General features: G+C 47.3%; 1 protein-coding gene across 2 annotated transcripts in view; it reads left to right on the forward strand.

Annotated features, from left to right (window-relative positions):
* The window catches only part of LOC137352709 (guanylate-binding protein 1-like), a 51,869-nt gene that overhangs the window by 33,109 nt on the left and 1,374 nt on the right, over window positions 1-17,386 (forward strand). For both annotated transcript variants that reach the window (XM_068018444.1, XM_068018443.1), the window contains exons 13-15: window positions 1,936-2,216; window positions 3,693-3,905; window positions 16,889-16,991. In XM_068018444.1, the coding sequence (XP_067874545.1) occupies window positions 1,936-2,216; window positions 3,693-3,905; window positions 16,889-16,991 (597 nt within the window). The remainder of the gene's footprint in view (window positions 1-1,935; window positions 2,217-3,692; window positions 3,906-16,888; window positions 16,992-17,386) is intronic.

The raw sequence follows: 17,386 nt of genomic DNA on the forward strand, positions 1-17,386 counted from the left end.
ACCAGAGCACCCGGAGGAAACCCACGCAGACACAGGGAGAACTTGCAAACTCCACACAGGCAGTACCCAGAATCGAACCCGGGTCGCTGGAGCTGTGAGGCTGCGGTGCTAACCACTGCGCCACTGTGCCGCACAGTTCAGTACGCAGTATGTTTGTTTAGTACGCTGCCACCTTAGTTTAGCTAGAGAGATTGTTTAGTCTGGAGCAGTTAGAACATTAACCTTTATGACATTATAACTATTTACACTTTACACCAGTCTGTGTGACTCCTCCAAAGCCATGCTGCATCTGTCTTCAAGTCTCTCTCACATGTGATCTCTTACATCATCTTAAACACCTCGATTAAACCTCCCCTCAACGCTCTCTGCTCTGAGGAGAACAATCCCAGCTTCTCCAGTCTCTCCACATTAACTGCAGTCCCTCATCCCTGGTACTCTTCTAGTAAATCTCTTCAGCACCCTCTCCAAGGGCAGTGAGTTGGATAATTAGAGACACAGGAACGAGAGGAGGCCATTCAGCCCCTCAAGGCTGTTCTGCCAATTGATAAGATCAAAACTGATCTGCATCTTAACTCCATCCACCCTGCCTTGGATCCACATCCTTTTATCCCCTTGTTTCACAAAAATCTACCTGATCAGATTTCAATCGATAAATTGAGCTCCAGCATCTACTGCTTTACGTAAGAGAGATTTCCACACTTCTCCCATGCTTTGTGTGAGGACATGTTCTCCAAACGTCTCTCCTGAATGGCCTGCTCTGGTTTAAGGTTGTGTCCCCTTGGCCTAGACTCCTCCCACCAGCAGAAAATGTTTCTCTTTATCTACCCGATCAATCTCTTTAAACACCCTAAATACCTCCATCAAATCATCCCTTCAGTGTTCCAGGGAATACAAGCTGAGTTTCTGCAATCTCTCCTCAATATATGAAGGATAAAACAAGAGAGAGCAGTGATGGGAGGTGTGTGAGAGTGAGGGACAATGTGGGTCACTGATACTAGGACAGTCCCCAGTAAATTTACTCTTGTCACAACCGGTCTCTGATATCAGGTAAATGGCACAGACCATCTACAATTATCTCAGGGTTAATTACAGAGGCTCTGCCGATAACATATCAATCACACCAGCTATTCCTGGCAGTTCAGTAAGTTCTTTGCCCCTCATTAAAGTGTCAGTGGTTCAGTGGGTGGCACGATCACCTCGGGGTCAGAGGTCACGGGCTGACGGTGTGCAGTGGGGACAGTAGAGAGACACCGGCTCTTTCCAGTTCATGCCCGCGTGTCGAACTGGTGTTAGCGAGTCTCCCACCTATTAGAGAAACTGCCTGATCTTCACTCACGCCAAAATGCATCAATGTGAAAATTAGACAGCCAGTCAATCTTTCTCCTCCCCCTCCTCCTCCTCCCTCCTTTCCCTCCTCATACTCTCCTATCCAGCTACCCCTCCTCCTCTTCTTCCTCTTCTACACCACCACATTGCCCCCCCTCACCTCTTACCCTCAATCGATCCCTCACTCAGTCCTCCCTTCAACCCTCCCCTTTGAACCCATTTCCTTTCTCCCTCTTCCCACCCCTCCTCTTTCCCTCACCCTCCTCCTTCTCCTCGTTTTCCTCCTACACCAACAATGGAGAAGTTTTGATGCCATTGGACTGAAGTGTGACCCAATTTAGGATGCCCCTCAGCAGGATGTTGGGTGAATGCTGGGAGGGTCACACAGGGTTTGGGAGTGACACACGTTGGGATTCTGTCAAATTCCCGCTGACTTTCCCAGCTCCTGCAATTAAAGGGAGATTCCTGCCCGCTCAGTCATTCTCGTCACAAGTTACCAGCACTCATTGTTTTAATGGAACGGATAAGCATGTATATCCAGGAGACACTCCCTGTACATTCTTGATGTTAATACTTTCCTGACCTGGCCGATCTGCCTCTCTCTCTCAGTGCTGGGGACCCTGGCCCTCACCTATGTGGATGCCATTCGCAGTGGGACGATCCCGTGCCTGGAGAGCACGGTCCATACGTTGGCGCAGATTGAGAACACGGCCGCGGTCAGCGAGGCGGTCAAGGCCTATGAGGAGATGATGGGAGAACAGGTTCGGCTCCCGACGGAAACAGTGAAGGAACTATCAGAGATTCACAATCGGTGTCAGTCCCAGGCCCTTCAGCTCTTCATGAAACGATGCTTCAAGGATGAAGGACAGAAATATCAGCAGGAATTCATGGTGAGTTCAGTTGTATCGGTGCTGTGGACACAGGAATCCCTTATGTCAATGCCTCTCATAGAATCATAAATATACAGCACAGTAGGAGGCCATTCAGCCCATCGTGCCTGTGCTGGCTCTTTGAAAGATTCTATCACATTAGTCCCACTCCCCTGCTCTTTCCCCATTGCCCTGCAAATTTTACCCCTTCAAATATTTATCCAATTCCCGTTTGAAAGTTACAATTGAATCTGCTTCCACCGCCCTTTCAGGCAGCGCGTTCCAGATCACAACAACTCACTGAGTAAAAACATTTCTCCTCATCTCCCTCTCTGGTTCCTTTGCCAATGACCTTAACTCTGTGTTGTTTGATTACAGATCCTCCTGACACCGGAAACAGTTTCTCCTTATTTATTCCATCAAAATCCTATGTAATATTGAACGCTTCTATTAAATTCTCTCTTTAAGCTTCTCTGCTCTAAAGAGAACAACCTCAGCTGCACCAGTCTGTACAGAATTGGTCTCCTTTATCCCTGGTACCATTCTAGTATATCTCCTCTGTATACCCTCCAAGGCCTTGACATTTTTTATTGTTTGTGGGATGTGGGCATCAAAGGCAAGGCCAGCATTTATTGCCCATCCCTAATTGTTCTTGAACTGAGTGGCTTGCTAGGCCATTTCAGAGAGCATTTTAAGAGTCAACCACATTGCTGTGGGTCTGAATTCACATGTAGGCCAGACCAGGTAAGGACAGCAGATTTCCTTCCCTAAAGGGCATTAGTGAACCAGATGGGCTTTTACAACAATCGACAATGGTTTCATGGTCACCATTAGACTAGCTTTTCAATTCCCAGATTAATTGAATTCAAATGTCGCCATCTGCCATGGTGGGATTCAAACCCATGTCTGCAGAGCAATAGCCTGGGGCTCTGGGTTTCTAGTCCAGTGACAATACCACTACCCCACCAACTCCCCCCTTCCTAAAATGTGATAGATTAGAAGGAGCAGTTGATCATTTTTGGGAAAATATATCCGGATATTGGAAAACCTTTTCTCTCCACAAGCCTTACAACCTGTCGCAACTTTTGATGAAGCAATTGTGACAACATTTTCCGTTGTAAATTCCCATGTTCACATTGCCCAGTTAAATTTGCTATGTCAACTGTCACGGTGTAGTGACAGGCCCTAGCCACCAGGTGGAGCAGTGGAACCAGCTGCTGAAGTCTTTCTCCTGGTTCCATCATCATGTCATTGTAAGTGACCAATGGGGAAGTTCACCAGCCGGGAATGTTTTGTCTGTTTAATCCTTTGCTACTGGAGGTCAGGAGGAACATAGGGAGATATAGGACCAGGCGGAGGCCATGCAGCCCCTCTAACCTGTTCTACCATTCAGTGAGATCACGGCTGCTCTGTATCACAACTCCATTGACCCACCTTTATTCTCGAATAGCTAACACTGTGACCCGTGTAAGTACTTTGTGTCTTTGTTGCTCACAGAATGGAGTGGCTGAAATTTACAGCACAATGTGTAAGAAGAACTGCCAAGAATCTGTGGACAAATCGACCTCCATCATATTGGAGCTCGGAGCGGTGATGAAAGATAAGATCAAGAAAGGATCTTACACCAAGCCGGGAGGATATGCGGAGTATGAGCAGGACATGGAAGCACTGGTTGAGCAATACCGGGCTACACAGGGGAAAGGAATCCAGGTATGGTTTGGAATGTCAGGAACTTTGCTGTCTTTTTTGAGTCACAATCCCAATACATTTGATGCTGCCTGGGACGAGCACAGCCAAATGTTGCCCATTTGTCCATCCTAACTCACACCAAGTCCCGTTCATCCATCACCCGCTCAGTGACCACCAACATTGGTTTCCAGTCCAACAACACGCCCATTTTAGAATGCTCATCCTCCTATTCAGAACCCTGGATGGCCCTCACCCCTCCTTACCTCCAGCCTTACAATCCTCCTCGATGCTGTAACTTCCTCCAGCCCTGCAATCTTCTGAAATTATTTTTGTTTTAACCCTCAAATAGTTACCTTACAAGTGATAAGGTTACGAGTATTGCTAATGTTTAAATTAGTATAATTTATTAGTAATTACTAATTAGAAAGTGCTGCATGGACAGACAGTGAAGCTGTGAGTTTGGTGTGTGAGGGAGTTCAGTGATAAGGGGAAGGAGGTGCTCCTTTGTCTCTTTTCTTTTTCTGCCTTTTCAGCCTCCAGCATTTGGTTCTTATTTCAATAAAGGGGAAGAAACTGATTGGTGAGTAACTGGTAAGTTATTCTATTTATTCCACTAACAATAATTAGTTTGTACAGTTAGGGTATGGCAGGGCAGCTTGGCAGAGTGGAATGTACCTCCTGTGGCATGTGGGAAGTTGTGGACGCACCATACGTCCTCGACAAACACATCTACAGGAATTGTCACCAGCTACAGAAGCTTGAGCTCCAGGTTTTAGAACTCGAGCGGTGGCTGGAGTCACTGTGGTGCATCCGCGAGGCAGAGTACTATGTGGATAGCATGTTTAGGGATGTGGTCACACTGCAGGTTAGGAGCATGCAGGCAGAGAGGGAATGGGTGACCGCCAGGCAGTCTAAGAGAACCAGGAAGGTAGTGCAGGAGTCCCCTGAGTCAATCTCGCTTGTTAACTGGTTTTCCATTTTGGATACTGCTGAGGGTGATGGTTCCTCAGAGGAGTGCAGCAAGAACCAAGTCTGTGACACCACGGGTGGCTCAGCTGCACAGGGAGGGAGGAAGAAGAGTGGAAAGGCAATAGTTATAGGGGATTCATTAGTTAGAGAAACAGATAGGTGTTTCTGTGGCCATAGACATGACTCCAGGATGGTATGTTGCATCCCTGGTGTCAGGGTCAAGGACGTCACAGAGTGGCTGCAGGACATATTTCTGGGGGACGGTGAACAGCCAGATGTCATGGTCCACATAGGTAGGAAGAGGGATGAGGTCCTGAAAGCAGAGTTTAGGGAGCTAGGAAAGAAATTAAAAAACAGGACCTCAAAAGCAGTAATCTCAGGATTACTCCCAGTGTCACATGCTAGTGAACATAGGAATAGGAGGATTGATCGATTGAACATGTGGCTGGAGAACTGGTGCAGGAGGGAGGGCAACAGATTTCTGAGGCATTGAGACCAGTTCTGGGGTAGGTGGGACCTGTCCAAGATGGACAGATTACACCTTAAGAGGACCGGAACTAATATCCTCGCAGGGAGATTTGCTAGTGAGGTTGTGGGGGGCGGTGGGGGGAGGGTGGGGTTTAAACTAAATTGTCAGGGGGTTGGGAACCTAAAAGGGAGGTCAAATTGGTGGGAAGCAAAACAGCTAACAGGAAGTAGAAAAGTAGTAAGCAAAATTGGATGGCAGTCGAGTTAAAGGCAAAAATCAAATAGGATCAGAATGAGGAATAATGTTAAGACAAAGTTAAGGGCACTCTATCTGAATGCACACAGCATTCGTAACAAGGCAGATGATTTGAAGGCACGAATAGAGGTAAATGGGTGTGATCATTTAGGGAGGATAGGCAGAGGGGAAAGGCTGCATTTGCTGACAATGCAACCACTAGGTGGCGCAGTACTTGCACATGCGCAAATGCAGGCTCTTCAACTGGAACGTCAGCGTCTGCGATGTTCAGGCAGCTGCCAGGATTAAAGATGGCACTGCTCAATTTATCACAGGAAATGTTTATGGTTAGATCATTCTAGCAAACTAACCTTGCATTAAGTTGGATGGAAGCCCAGTAATATGTTACTATGTAGTTACAGGATACTAACTGTAATCCTCAGATCCATTTAATATTCTAGTAATTCCATTAAATGCAAAAGGAATTTTATGATTGCATTTCCATTGGAAATCGGGCAGAGTATAAAATGTGCTGCCAATTCTTTATTGTGATTCGATTATATGACTGACCAGGACTGATTTCACCCAAATGCAGCTACTAGTTCCCGCCCCAACGGCCACTCTTCCCCCTCGGCAACTCGCTTTCTCCCCCTCCCCACCTGCCACTTCCCCCCCACTCAGCCGCTCGCTCCAGACCTCACTGCTCCCCCCGACTCCCCTGACTGAATGTTGCCCTCTCCTCAGCACCCTGTTCTCCGATCGCTTGCTCCCCGCCCCCCCCCCCCCCCCCCACCTCCAGCCACTCACTCCAGACCTCACTGCTCCCCCGACTCCCCTGACTGAATGTTTGGAAAGATGTAAAGGTAACAGGGTTGTAGTAGTGGGTGATTTTAACTTCCCCTATATTGACTGAGACTCACTAAGTGCTCGGGGCTTGGATGGGGCAGAATTTGTGAGGAGCATCCAGGAGGGCTTCTTGAAACAGTATGTAGACAGTCCAACTAGGGATGGGGCCGTACTGGACCTGGTATTGGGGAATGAGCCCGGCCAGGTGGTCGAAGTTTCAGTGGGGGAGCATTTCGGGAGCAGTGACCATAATTCCATAAGTTTTAAGGTACTTGTGGATAAGGATAAGAGTAGTCCTCGGGTGAAGGTGCTAAATTGTGGGAAGGCTAATTATAACAATATTAGGCAGGAACTGAAGAATTTAGATTGGGGGCGGCTGTTTGAGGGTAAATCAACATCTGACATGTGGGAGTCTTTCAGACGTCAGTTGATTCGCATCCAGGACCAGCATGTTCCTGTGAGGAAGAAAGACAAGTTTGGCAAGTTTCGGGAAGCTTGGATAACACGGGATATTGTGAGCCTAGTCAAAAAGAAAAAGGAAGCATTTGTAAGGGCTGGAAGGCTAGGAACAGACGAAGCACTTGAGGAATATAAAGACAGCAGGAAGGAACTTAAGCAAGGAGTTAGGAGGGCTAAAAGGGGTCATGAAAAGTCATTGGCAAACAGGATTAAGGAAAATCCCAAGGCTTTTTATACGTATATAAAGAGCAAGAGGGTAACCAGGGAAAGGGTTGGCCCACTCAAAGACAGAGAAAGGAATCTACGTGTGGAGCCAGAGGAAATGGGAGAGGTGCTAAATGAGTACTTTGCATCAGTATTCACCAAAGCGAAGGACTTGGTGGATGATGAGCCTAGGGAAGGGAGTGCAGATAGTCTCAGTCATCTCATTATCAAAAAGGAGGAGGTGTTGGGTGTCTTGCAAAGCATTAAGGTAGATAAGTCCCCAGGGCCTGATTGGATCTACCCTCGAATACTGAGGGAGGCAAGGGAAGAAATTGCTGGGGCCTTGACAGAAATCTTTGCATCCTCATTGGCTACAGGTGAGGTCCGAGAGGACTGGAGAATAGCCAATGTTGTTCCTTTGTTTAAGAAGGGCGGCAAGGATAATTCAGGAAATTATAGGCCAGTGAGCCTTACGTCAGTGGTAGGGAAATTATTAGAGAGGATTATTTGGGACAGGATTTACTCCCATTTGGAAACAAACAAACTTATTAGCGAGAGACAGCATGGTTTTGTGAAGGGGAGGTCGTGTCTCACTAATTTGATTGAGTTTTTTGAGGAAGTGACGAAGATGATTGATGAAGGAAGGGCGGTGGATGTTGTCTATATGGACTTCAGTAAAGCCTTTGACAAGGTCCCTCATGGCAGACTGATACAAAAGGTGAAGTCACACGGGATCAGAGGGGAGCTGGCAAGATGGATACAGAACTGGCTCGGTCATAGAAGACAGAGGGGATCAGTGGATGGGTGTTTTTCTGAATGGAGGAATGTGACTAGTGGTGTTCCGCAGGGATCAGTGCTGGGACCTTTGCTGTTTGTAGTATATATAAATGATTTGGAGGAAAATGTAGCTGGTCTGATTAGTAAGTTTGCGGACGACACAAAGGTTGGTGGAGTTGTGGACAGTGATGAGGATTGTCAGAGGATACAGCAGGATATAGATCGGTTGGAGACTTGGGCGGAGAAATGGCAGATGGAGTTTAATCCAGACAAATGTGAGGTAATGCATTTTGGAAGGTCTAATGCAGGTGGGAAGTATACAGTAAATGGCAGAACCCTTCGGAGTATTGACAGGCAGAGAGATCTGGGCGTACAGGTCCACAGGTCACTGAAAGTGGCAACGCAGGTGGATAAGGTAGTCAAGAAGGCATACGGCATGCTTGCCTTCATTGGTCGGGGCATAGAGTATAAAAATTGGCAAGTCATGTTGCAGCTGTACAGAACTTTAGTTAGGCCACAGTTAGAATATTGCGTGCAATTCTGGTCGCCACACTACCAGAAGGACGTGGAGGCTTTGGAGAGGGTACAGAAGAGGTTTACCAGGATATTGCCTGGTCTGGAGGGCATTAGCTATGAGGAGAGGTTGGATAAACTCGGATTGTTTTCACTGGAATGACGGAGGTGGAGGGGCGACATGATAGAGGTTTACAAAGTTATAAGCGGCATGGACAGAGTGGATAGTCAGAAGCTTTTTCCCAGGGTGGAAGAGTCAGTTATTAGGGGACATAGGTTTAAAGTGCGAGGGGCAAAGTTTAGAGGGGATGTGCGAGGCAAGTTCTTTACACAGAGGGTGGTGAGTGCCTGGAACCTGTTGCCGGGGGAGGTGGTGGAAGCAGGTACGATAGCGACGTTTACGAGACATCTTGACAAATACATGAATAGGAAGGGAATTGAGGGATACGGTCCCCGGAAGCGCAGAAGGTTTTAGTTTAGGCAGGCATCAAGATCGGCACAGGCTTGGAGGGCCGAATGGCCTGTTCCTGTGCTGTTCTGTTCTTTGTTCTTTGTTCCCCTCTCCTCAGCAGGCTGTTCTCTGGTTGCTCGCTCCCCCGCCTCCCCACCTCCAGCCGCTCGCTCCAGATCTCACTGTTCCCCCTGATTCCCCTGACTGAATGTTCCCCTGTCCTCAGCACCCTGTTCTCCGGTTGCTTACTGCCCCCCCACCCTCCCTCCCTACAGCCACTATCTCCATGCCGCGCTGCTTCCCTCCTCTCGGCCATTCGCTCCCACATTTGATCGGTCTCAACGTGCCACCTGAAGAAGGAAGGGGTAACAGGGCGCCGTAGGAGCGAATGGCCGAGAGGAGGGAAGAGGTGCGGCCTAGTGCTAGCGGCTGGAGAGGGTGGGGGAAGTGGGGAGCGAGCAACCGGAGAGCAGGGTTGCGAAGAGCGGGGATCTATCAGCCGGGGTGGGGGAGGGGGGGGGGGTAGTGAAGGGGATCAGTGATATCTGGAGCAAGCAGCTGAGGGGTGACAGCTCCGGCCTCAAAGCCTCCCATTCAGCTTGGGGCACTCTGACGATGTCAGCAGGCCGCTGCGTTGTCAGAAAGCACTTTGCTCTGTTAATAAGTACATCAGTAAATTAGTGAGAGAGGATCTTAGATCGAAGGAGCAAGATGTAGAATTAGTTTGTGTGGATGCCATGCAGGGCCCCACCTGCCAAGAATGAGGCACATTAATTTCTCCACATGGACATTCAATTTCATATTGTTGCTATGAAGAAGAGAAGGCCTGATACAAGACGTTGCCAGGCCCCTGGCTGGAAAGACATTTTTGCATATTAACAGTATTTTTAGGCAAAGGACCATTCCCTGACCCACCCAATACACAAAGCCAGAAGTGGTTATACCAGTCACGTGACTACCTTGCTGGCCAACTTGGGGAGTTTTAAATTGTAAAGACAGTGTTTGAACAATTGCTCCTGGGTTGAAAAGACCTCCTCTCCTGTCCTGTCTGCTCCCATCTCTTTCTCACGGAACTCCAAAAACAGACTGAAGACACATGAACCCTAAGAGAGAAAAGTCTCTGACGGTGAGCAAGGTTTAAGAAAAATACTGGGCCCCAACGAAAAGCAAGATCTACCTACAAACAAGGACTCGTCAGATATTGCCTCAAACCTTTCCACTTTATTTTTCTTCTGCTCTTTTTTTGTCTCTCTTTGCATGTGTTGCATGCTAATGTGGGTGTGTCATGTATCCATAGGCGTCAACTGAATAGAGTTTAAGTTTAATAACATTTCACCTTTCTTCTTTAAACCTAAGAAAGCCTGTTTGTGCTTGTTTCTTTACCTTTATAATTGGAAAGCAGTGAACAAGGATTCACCAAGGGAGAGCTAAAAACACAGTGTGTTTAAAATTACACCCTGTTACAGTAAGACCAGGTGAAGGCTGAAAGGGAACCCTACACCACTTGCCACCTGGTTGTAACAGAAATTTGGGTGCTAGCGTCGGGAATTGACCCATAGACAAATGAGAGAAATTGGAAGTGGGGAGCCAAATTGTTCCCAATCAAAAAAAGAGCACGATTAATACAGGTTTTCTTGTGGTTGTGTGTGATTGAATACTAACATGTCTGCAACTGAAGCGAGTAGCTCCCCAAGCCAGGGTGAAGTAACTTGGGATAAGTTAAAAGCACTGTCTATGGAGGAGTTGAGGAAAATGGCTGAGCAGTGTGGGATCACTGTACGTGGCAAGGCTAGGAAGTCTGAACTCCTAAGGCGAGTGACCAACTATTTTTCCCTTGAATCTGAAGAAGCAGAAACAAAGTTAGAAGTAGACCCAGACAGGGTACTGCTAGCCAAGATACAATTGGAACAAAGGAAACTTGAATTAGAAGACAGGGCAAGAGAGAGAAACAGGAGAGGGTGAAAGAAAGATCCTTCCAGAAGGAACGTGAAGAAAATGAAAGACAGGAGTGAGGGAGAGAAAGAATATTCCAGAAAGAACGCGAAGAAAGAGAATTGAAGCAGTTTGAGTTAACTAAGGGGTGACAGAGTAACCCCAGTGAAAGCATGGCCAATATGGAGGAACATAATTCAGAGCTAGGGTGCAAAATTGCTAAGAACTCGCTCAACTAATTCCAAAATTCAATGAGGAAGATGTGGAGACATTTTTTGGGCCTTTTGAGAAACTGACAAGGCAGCTAAATTGGCCAGCTGAGACCTGGCCTCTTTTGCTACAAAGCAAGCTAACAGGAAAAGCCCATGAGGTTTATTCCCTGTTGCCAGACGAGAGTTCAGCAAATTATGAACTGACCAAAAATGCTATCCTCGGGGCATATGAATTAGCACCCGAAACCTATGGCCAAAAGTTTAGAACCTTCAAGAAGCAAGCTAATGAAACATATCTGGAGTTTGAAAGAAGTAAGCAGCTGGCTTTTGACCAGTGGCTGAGGGCTCTTAAAGTACAGCTCAGCTGTGAGAATCTCAGAGAAGTAGTTCTGTTAGAGGAATTTTAAAACTCTCTCCCACTCTCCATAAAGACACATGTAGAGGAGCAGCAGGTTCAGAAAGCCCGGCAAGCGGCCAGTCTGGCCGATGAGTTTGCTTTAATTTATACGTCGGTTTCCCAGGGAAGAACCTTTCCTAATCACCCACACAAATCCAAAAAGGACAAAGGTTGGGAAGGTGATTGAAGCCCATGCAGTCCTCGGGGAGAAAGGAAAGCAGGAGACACAAGGGGATCCCCTCCAACCAAAAAAGGAAGGTGCTGTGAGCAAGACAGAGACCCGGAGACCTGTGTGCTTCCATTGTAATAAAGCAGGGCATTTAAAAGCTGACTGCTGGAAACTAAAGGGAAAACCGATAGGGTTAATCAGGGCACACCCGCTCAGTGAGAAAGTGAACCTGATGGAAAGCACAGCAGAACAAGCTGTGGCTTTAACTGCGGTAAGATTGAGACTCATGAAGTGTAATGCTGCAAGTGCAGAAAAATTTAATAGGATTCCTGAAGGTTATCAAGGTTTTGTGTTTGAAGGGAAAGTAACCCCATACCCCTCGAGTGGGGCAAGCAAGCCCATAGTAATTCTCAGGGACACAGGGGCCACTAGATCCCTTTTACTGGGAAAAGACCTGACCTTTCCCCCAAGAGAGTGCAGTGAACACCAGAATAGTGGTGAATGGCCGAGCGCGTCTACCCTGAGGCACAGTGTGGCTTTCGTGCAGAGAGATCGACTATTGACATGCTGTTCTCCCTTCGTCAGATACAGGAGAAATGCCGTGAACAACAGATGCCCCTCTACATTGCTTTCATTGATCTCACCAAAGCCTTTGACCTCGTCAGCAGACGTGGTCTCTTCAGACTACTAGAAAAGATCGGATGTCCACCAAAGCTACTAAGTATCATCACCTCATTCCATGACAATATGAAAGGCACAATTCAACATGGTGGCTCCTCATCAGAGCCCTTTCCTATCCTGAGTGGTGTGAAACAGGGCTGTGTTCTCGCACCCACACTTTTTGGGATTTTCTTCTCCCTGCTGCTTTCACATGCGTTCAAATCCTCTGAAGAAGGAATTTTCCTCCACACAAGATCAGGGGGCAGGTTGTTCAACCTTGCCCGTCTAAGAGCGAAGTCCAAAGTACGGAAAGTCCTCATCAGAGAACTCCTCTTTGCTGACGATGCTGCTTTAACATCTCACACTGAAGAATGCCTGCAGAGTCTCATCGACAGGTTTGCGTCTGCCTGCAATGAATTTGGCCTAACCATCAGCCTCAAGAAAACGAACATCATGGGGCAGGATGTCAGAAATGCTCCATCCATCAATATTGGCGACCACGCTCTGGAAGTGGTTCAAGAGTTCACCTACCTAGGCTCAACTATCACCAGTAACCTGTCTCTAGATGCAGAAATCAACAAGCGCATGGGTAAGGCTTCCACTGCTATGTCCAGACTGGCCAAGAGAGTGTGGGAAAATGGCGCACTGACACGGAACACAAAAGTCCGAGTGTATCAGGCCTGTGTCCTCAGTACCTTGCTCTACGGCAGCGAGGCCTGGACAACGTATGCCAGCCAAGAGCGACGTCTCAATTCATTCCATCTTCGCTGCCTTCGGAGAATACTTGGCATCAGGTGGCAGGACTATATCTCCAACACAGAAGTCCTTGAAGCGGCCAACACCCCCAGCTGATACACACTACTGAGTCAGCGGCGCTTGAGATGGCTTGGCCATGTGAGCCGCATGGAAGATGGCAGGATCCCCAAAGACACATTGTACAGCGAGCTCGCCACTGGTATCAGACCCACCGGCCGTCCATGTCTCCGTTATAAAGACGTCTGCAAACGCGACATGAAATCGTGTGACATTGATCACAAGTCGTGGGAGTCAGTTGCCAGCATTCGCCAGAGCTGGCGGGCAGCCATAAAGACAGGGCTAAATTGTGGCGAGTCGAAGAGACTTAGTAGTTGGCAGGAAAAAAGACAGAGGCGCAAGGGGAGAGCCAACTGTGCAACAGCCCCAACAAACAAATTTCTCTGCAGCACCTGTGGAAGAGCCTGTCACTCCAGAATTGGCCTTTATAGCCACTCCAGGCGCTGCTCCACAAACCACTGACCACCTCCAGGCGCGTATCCATTGTCTCTCGAGATAAGGAGGCCCAAAAGAAAGAAGTATTGGAGGGCAGTGTATGCCTGTACCTGTACACCGGGTGTACCTGGAGTGCGACCTAGTTTCAGGACCGGTGACAGTAGGGATTGTCTCTCGTTTGCCTGTGGATGGGGTTGACCTGCTCCAAGGTAATGATTTGGCGGGGGTGAAGGTGGTAGCTCCCCCCCACCTACAGTAGTGATAGAAAAACCACAGGAGGTCAGAGAAACAGGGCAGTGGCAGGAGACAGACCCCTGCAGTTTCCCTGAATGTGTAGTGGATCAGGCCATGATCAAACCAGCTCCCCCAGAGGAGACTGCATTGGCATTGCAGGCAGATGACCATGAGGTCTGTCTGTCCAAGACTTTCTTTGGAAAGTTAGGAGACCCAGAGAATGAATTAAATGAATTCTCCCTAGCTGAGGCTCAGCGAGCCGACCCAGTATTGAGAGAGTTAGCACAGGCTGCCCAGTCTGAAATTGAAGCAGAGCGAGTCCCTGACTGCTCTATTTAAAGAATGAGGGTACTGATGAGGAAATGGAGTTCTCCCCACAGACCTGAGAGCAAGGAGTGGACAGTAGTTCACCAGTTAGTGGTGCCACAGAGGTACCAGAGAGAAATATTAAGAAGGGCCCATGAGACTACAGTGGCTGTACATGTTGGTATATGAAAGACCAAAGCCCACTTAAGATAGGAGTATAACTGGCCAAAACTCCACAAAGATGTGGTGGAGTACTGCAGGAGTTGCCACATGTGTCAGGTTGAGGGGAAAGCCCAACCTACAGTGAAACCTGCACCCCTAAGTCCTGTACTGGTGTTAGGAGGACCCTCCAGCAGAGGGTTGGTGAACTGTAAGGGACTCGCACCGAACACAAAAAGGGACAGGCAGGCACAAGGCTGACGAAAGTTTAGAAAAAGAAGGGGAAAAAGTGATGAGGGCAGGTTAAAGGAAGTCCGGGAGCAATTCCCAGATGAAAACCCCGACTGTCTGGTCAGCCAGCCCCGAAAAATGTGAAAAGTTAGACCCCACATCGTCCTGTGTAAATGCAGACTTTCTAGAAGCACCCCATCAGAGTTGCTAACAGCATTTACAGGAACCTACAGAGACAACGAAAGACCTCTAGGGGGTAGGGAACCCGTGAGGGTGATGCCTCACCTTGTCGAAGTGCCACAGGGGAGTGCAGTTGAGTCTGCACATGTACCTGCAGGCAAATTTGTGAGATATTGTTGGGATTTTTATAGTTCCACGCACGATAAGATTGTCCTTATCGGCAACCTCATAAATAGGAACCAAGCTTGATGTTGAAATATGGCAAATCAAAGGCATATAGGTACAGAGGACGTATGTCACAAAGACTGGTGGATCGTATCAAACAGCATGTTCCTTCACTCTTCGCAACGGGCAAGGTACAGACCATACCCAACCAGCCTATGCTTGCAAAACTCAAAACACAGCGTCCGACATTAGATGTGATTCTGCGATTGGACAACGTTTGATAAATAATCCTCAGTGTGCTAAGAATTACACTGACAACCCATTTCTGATTGTTAGTAGGGCTCGCAGTGTGGCGCATTTGCGCATACTGGAAGCTACATATATTAATACACATGTCCCTGTTCTTTGCAGACTGAAAGAACATGTGCACACATTGTGCCTGTTTCAGCTAAACAAAATAAGTGACCGACATTCGCTGGTTCATTCTTCAGGGCAATGCCTTGACTAATAAGAATTAAGCTGTCTGGTTTAAATTTCAAACAAAGCTTGGCAGTTAACTGTCAGTCACCATAAACTAATGCATTCTCCATGGCAAAGCCTCTACCAATGAGAGTTCACCTGCCAACCAATCAGCAGTCTCTTCTCATACAGTATAAATTTGTTACTTTCCCTTCATTGATATTCTTGTGAATAGTGCTGATGAGTGCAAGATGAAAAGCTTCAATAAAATGTCTCTGTTTTCAGCAATGCTCAAGTTCTGTACTACCGAACAACTATTTGTAAATCTGTTGGAGTTTTTTGAGGATGTTACTTGTTGCATAGATAAAGGAAAACTAGTGGATGTGGTGTATTTGGAGTTTCAGAAGACTTTTGATAAGGTCCCACATAGGAGGTTAATAAACAAAATTAGAGCACATGGGATTGGGGGTAATATACTGGTATGGATTGAGAATTGGTTAACAGACAGAAAACAGAGAATAGGAATAAATGGGTCATTCTCAGGATGGCAGGCTGTTACTAGTGGGGTACCGCAAGGATCAGTGATTGGACCACAGCTGTTCACAATAAATGATTTGGATGTGGGAACCAATTGTAATATTTCCAGATTTGCTGATGACACTAAACTAGGTGGGAATGTAAGTTGTGAGGAGGATGCAAGGAGGCTTCAAGGGGATTCGGACAGGCTAAGTGAATGGGAAAGAACATGGCAGATGGAATATAATGTGAATAAGTGTGAAGTTATCCACTTTGGTGAGAAAACAGAAATGCAGAGTATTTCTTAAATGGAGAGAGGTTGGGAAGTGATGTCCAAAGGGACCTGGGTGTCCTTGTTCATGAGTCACTAAAAGCTAGCATGCAGGTGCAGCAAGCAGTTCGGAAGGCAAATGGTATGTCGGCCTTCATTGCAAGGGGATTTGAGTACAGGAGTAAAAATGTCTTGCTGCAATTGTATAGAGCCTTGGTGAGACCGCACCTGGAGTATTGCGTGTAGTCTTGGTCTCCTTATCTAAGGGAGGATATACTTGCCATAGAGGGAGTGCAATGGAGGTTCATCAGACTAACGCCTGGGATAGCAGGATTGTCTTATGAGGAGAGATTGAGGAGACTGGGCCTGTATTTTCTAGAATTTCGAAGAAAGAGAGGTGATCTCATTGAAACAGGGCGTGACAGGGTAGATGTGGATAGGATTTTTCCTCTGGCTGGTGAGTCTAGAACCAAGGCATCAGAATATGGGACAGGCCATTTAGGACTGAAATGAGGAGGAATGTCTTCACTCAGAGGGCGGTGAATCTGTGGAATTCTCTACCCCAGAGGGCTGTGGAAGCTCAATCATTGAGCATGTTCAAAACAGCAATCGATAGATTTCTGGATACAAATGAAATCAAGGGATATGGGTATAGTGGGGAAAAATGGCGTAGAGGTAGTTGATCATCCATGATCTGTTCGACAGATCGAATGACCTACTCCTGCTCCTATTTCCGATGATCCCTGTGATCCTATGAAATCTCTGGTCTCTTGAGCATACCTCTTGAGTCTTCAGCTGCCTAGACCCTAATATCTCTGTATGTGGTGGTTGTCTCTTGTTCTTTGGCCTATGACCTTTGCCCGTTGGTTTCTTGCTTGACCCCCTCGTTTTATTGAAGCATAAAGAACTTCTCTAAAAATGTACAAACTCATTCCCTCTGCAGGCTGAACAAGTTCTTCAAAACTTTCAGGACAGTCAGAAGCAACTCTCGGAGTCTCTTCGACAGGTCGATGTGAACATGACAGCGAGAGAGAAGGAGCTCGCAGGTACGGTTCTCCAAAGCACAAGAAAACCAGTGGCTAATCAGCACTGGTGCCAAAGATGTGTCAAAGGTTCACACTGGGGTCAAAGGCCAAACTGGAGTCAATGCTCCTTTCCTGCTCAGTCATCCTTTACAAGGAGATTTGGAATCTGACAGTGCGGATTGAGGCCATTCAGCCCATCGTACCTGCGCCGGCCCTTTGTGTGAGCTGTCCAATTATTCCCACTTCCCTCTCCCCACCAATCCCCCATTCTTTTCCCATGGCCCTCTTTCCCTCCCCTTGTGGGACAGGAGCACTGACCTTTCGAACTTATTTCTGGCAGAGGTGTTTCAAATTATGAAGGCGTTTGATAGGAAAGATGTGGAAAGATGTTGTCACTTGTGGAGGAGACCAGAACA

The sequence above is a fragment of the Heterodontus francisci genome, chromosome 39, assembly GCF_036365525.1.
Source record: "Heterodontus francisci isolate sHetFra1 chromosome 39, sHetFra1.hap1, whole genome shotgun sequence".
NCBI classification, from domain to species: Eukaryota; Metazoa; Chordata; class Chondrichthyes; order Heterodontiformes; family Heterodontidae; genus Heterodontus; species Heterodontus francisci.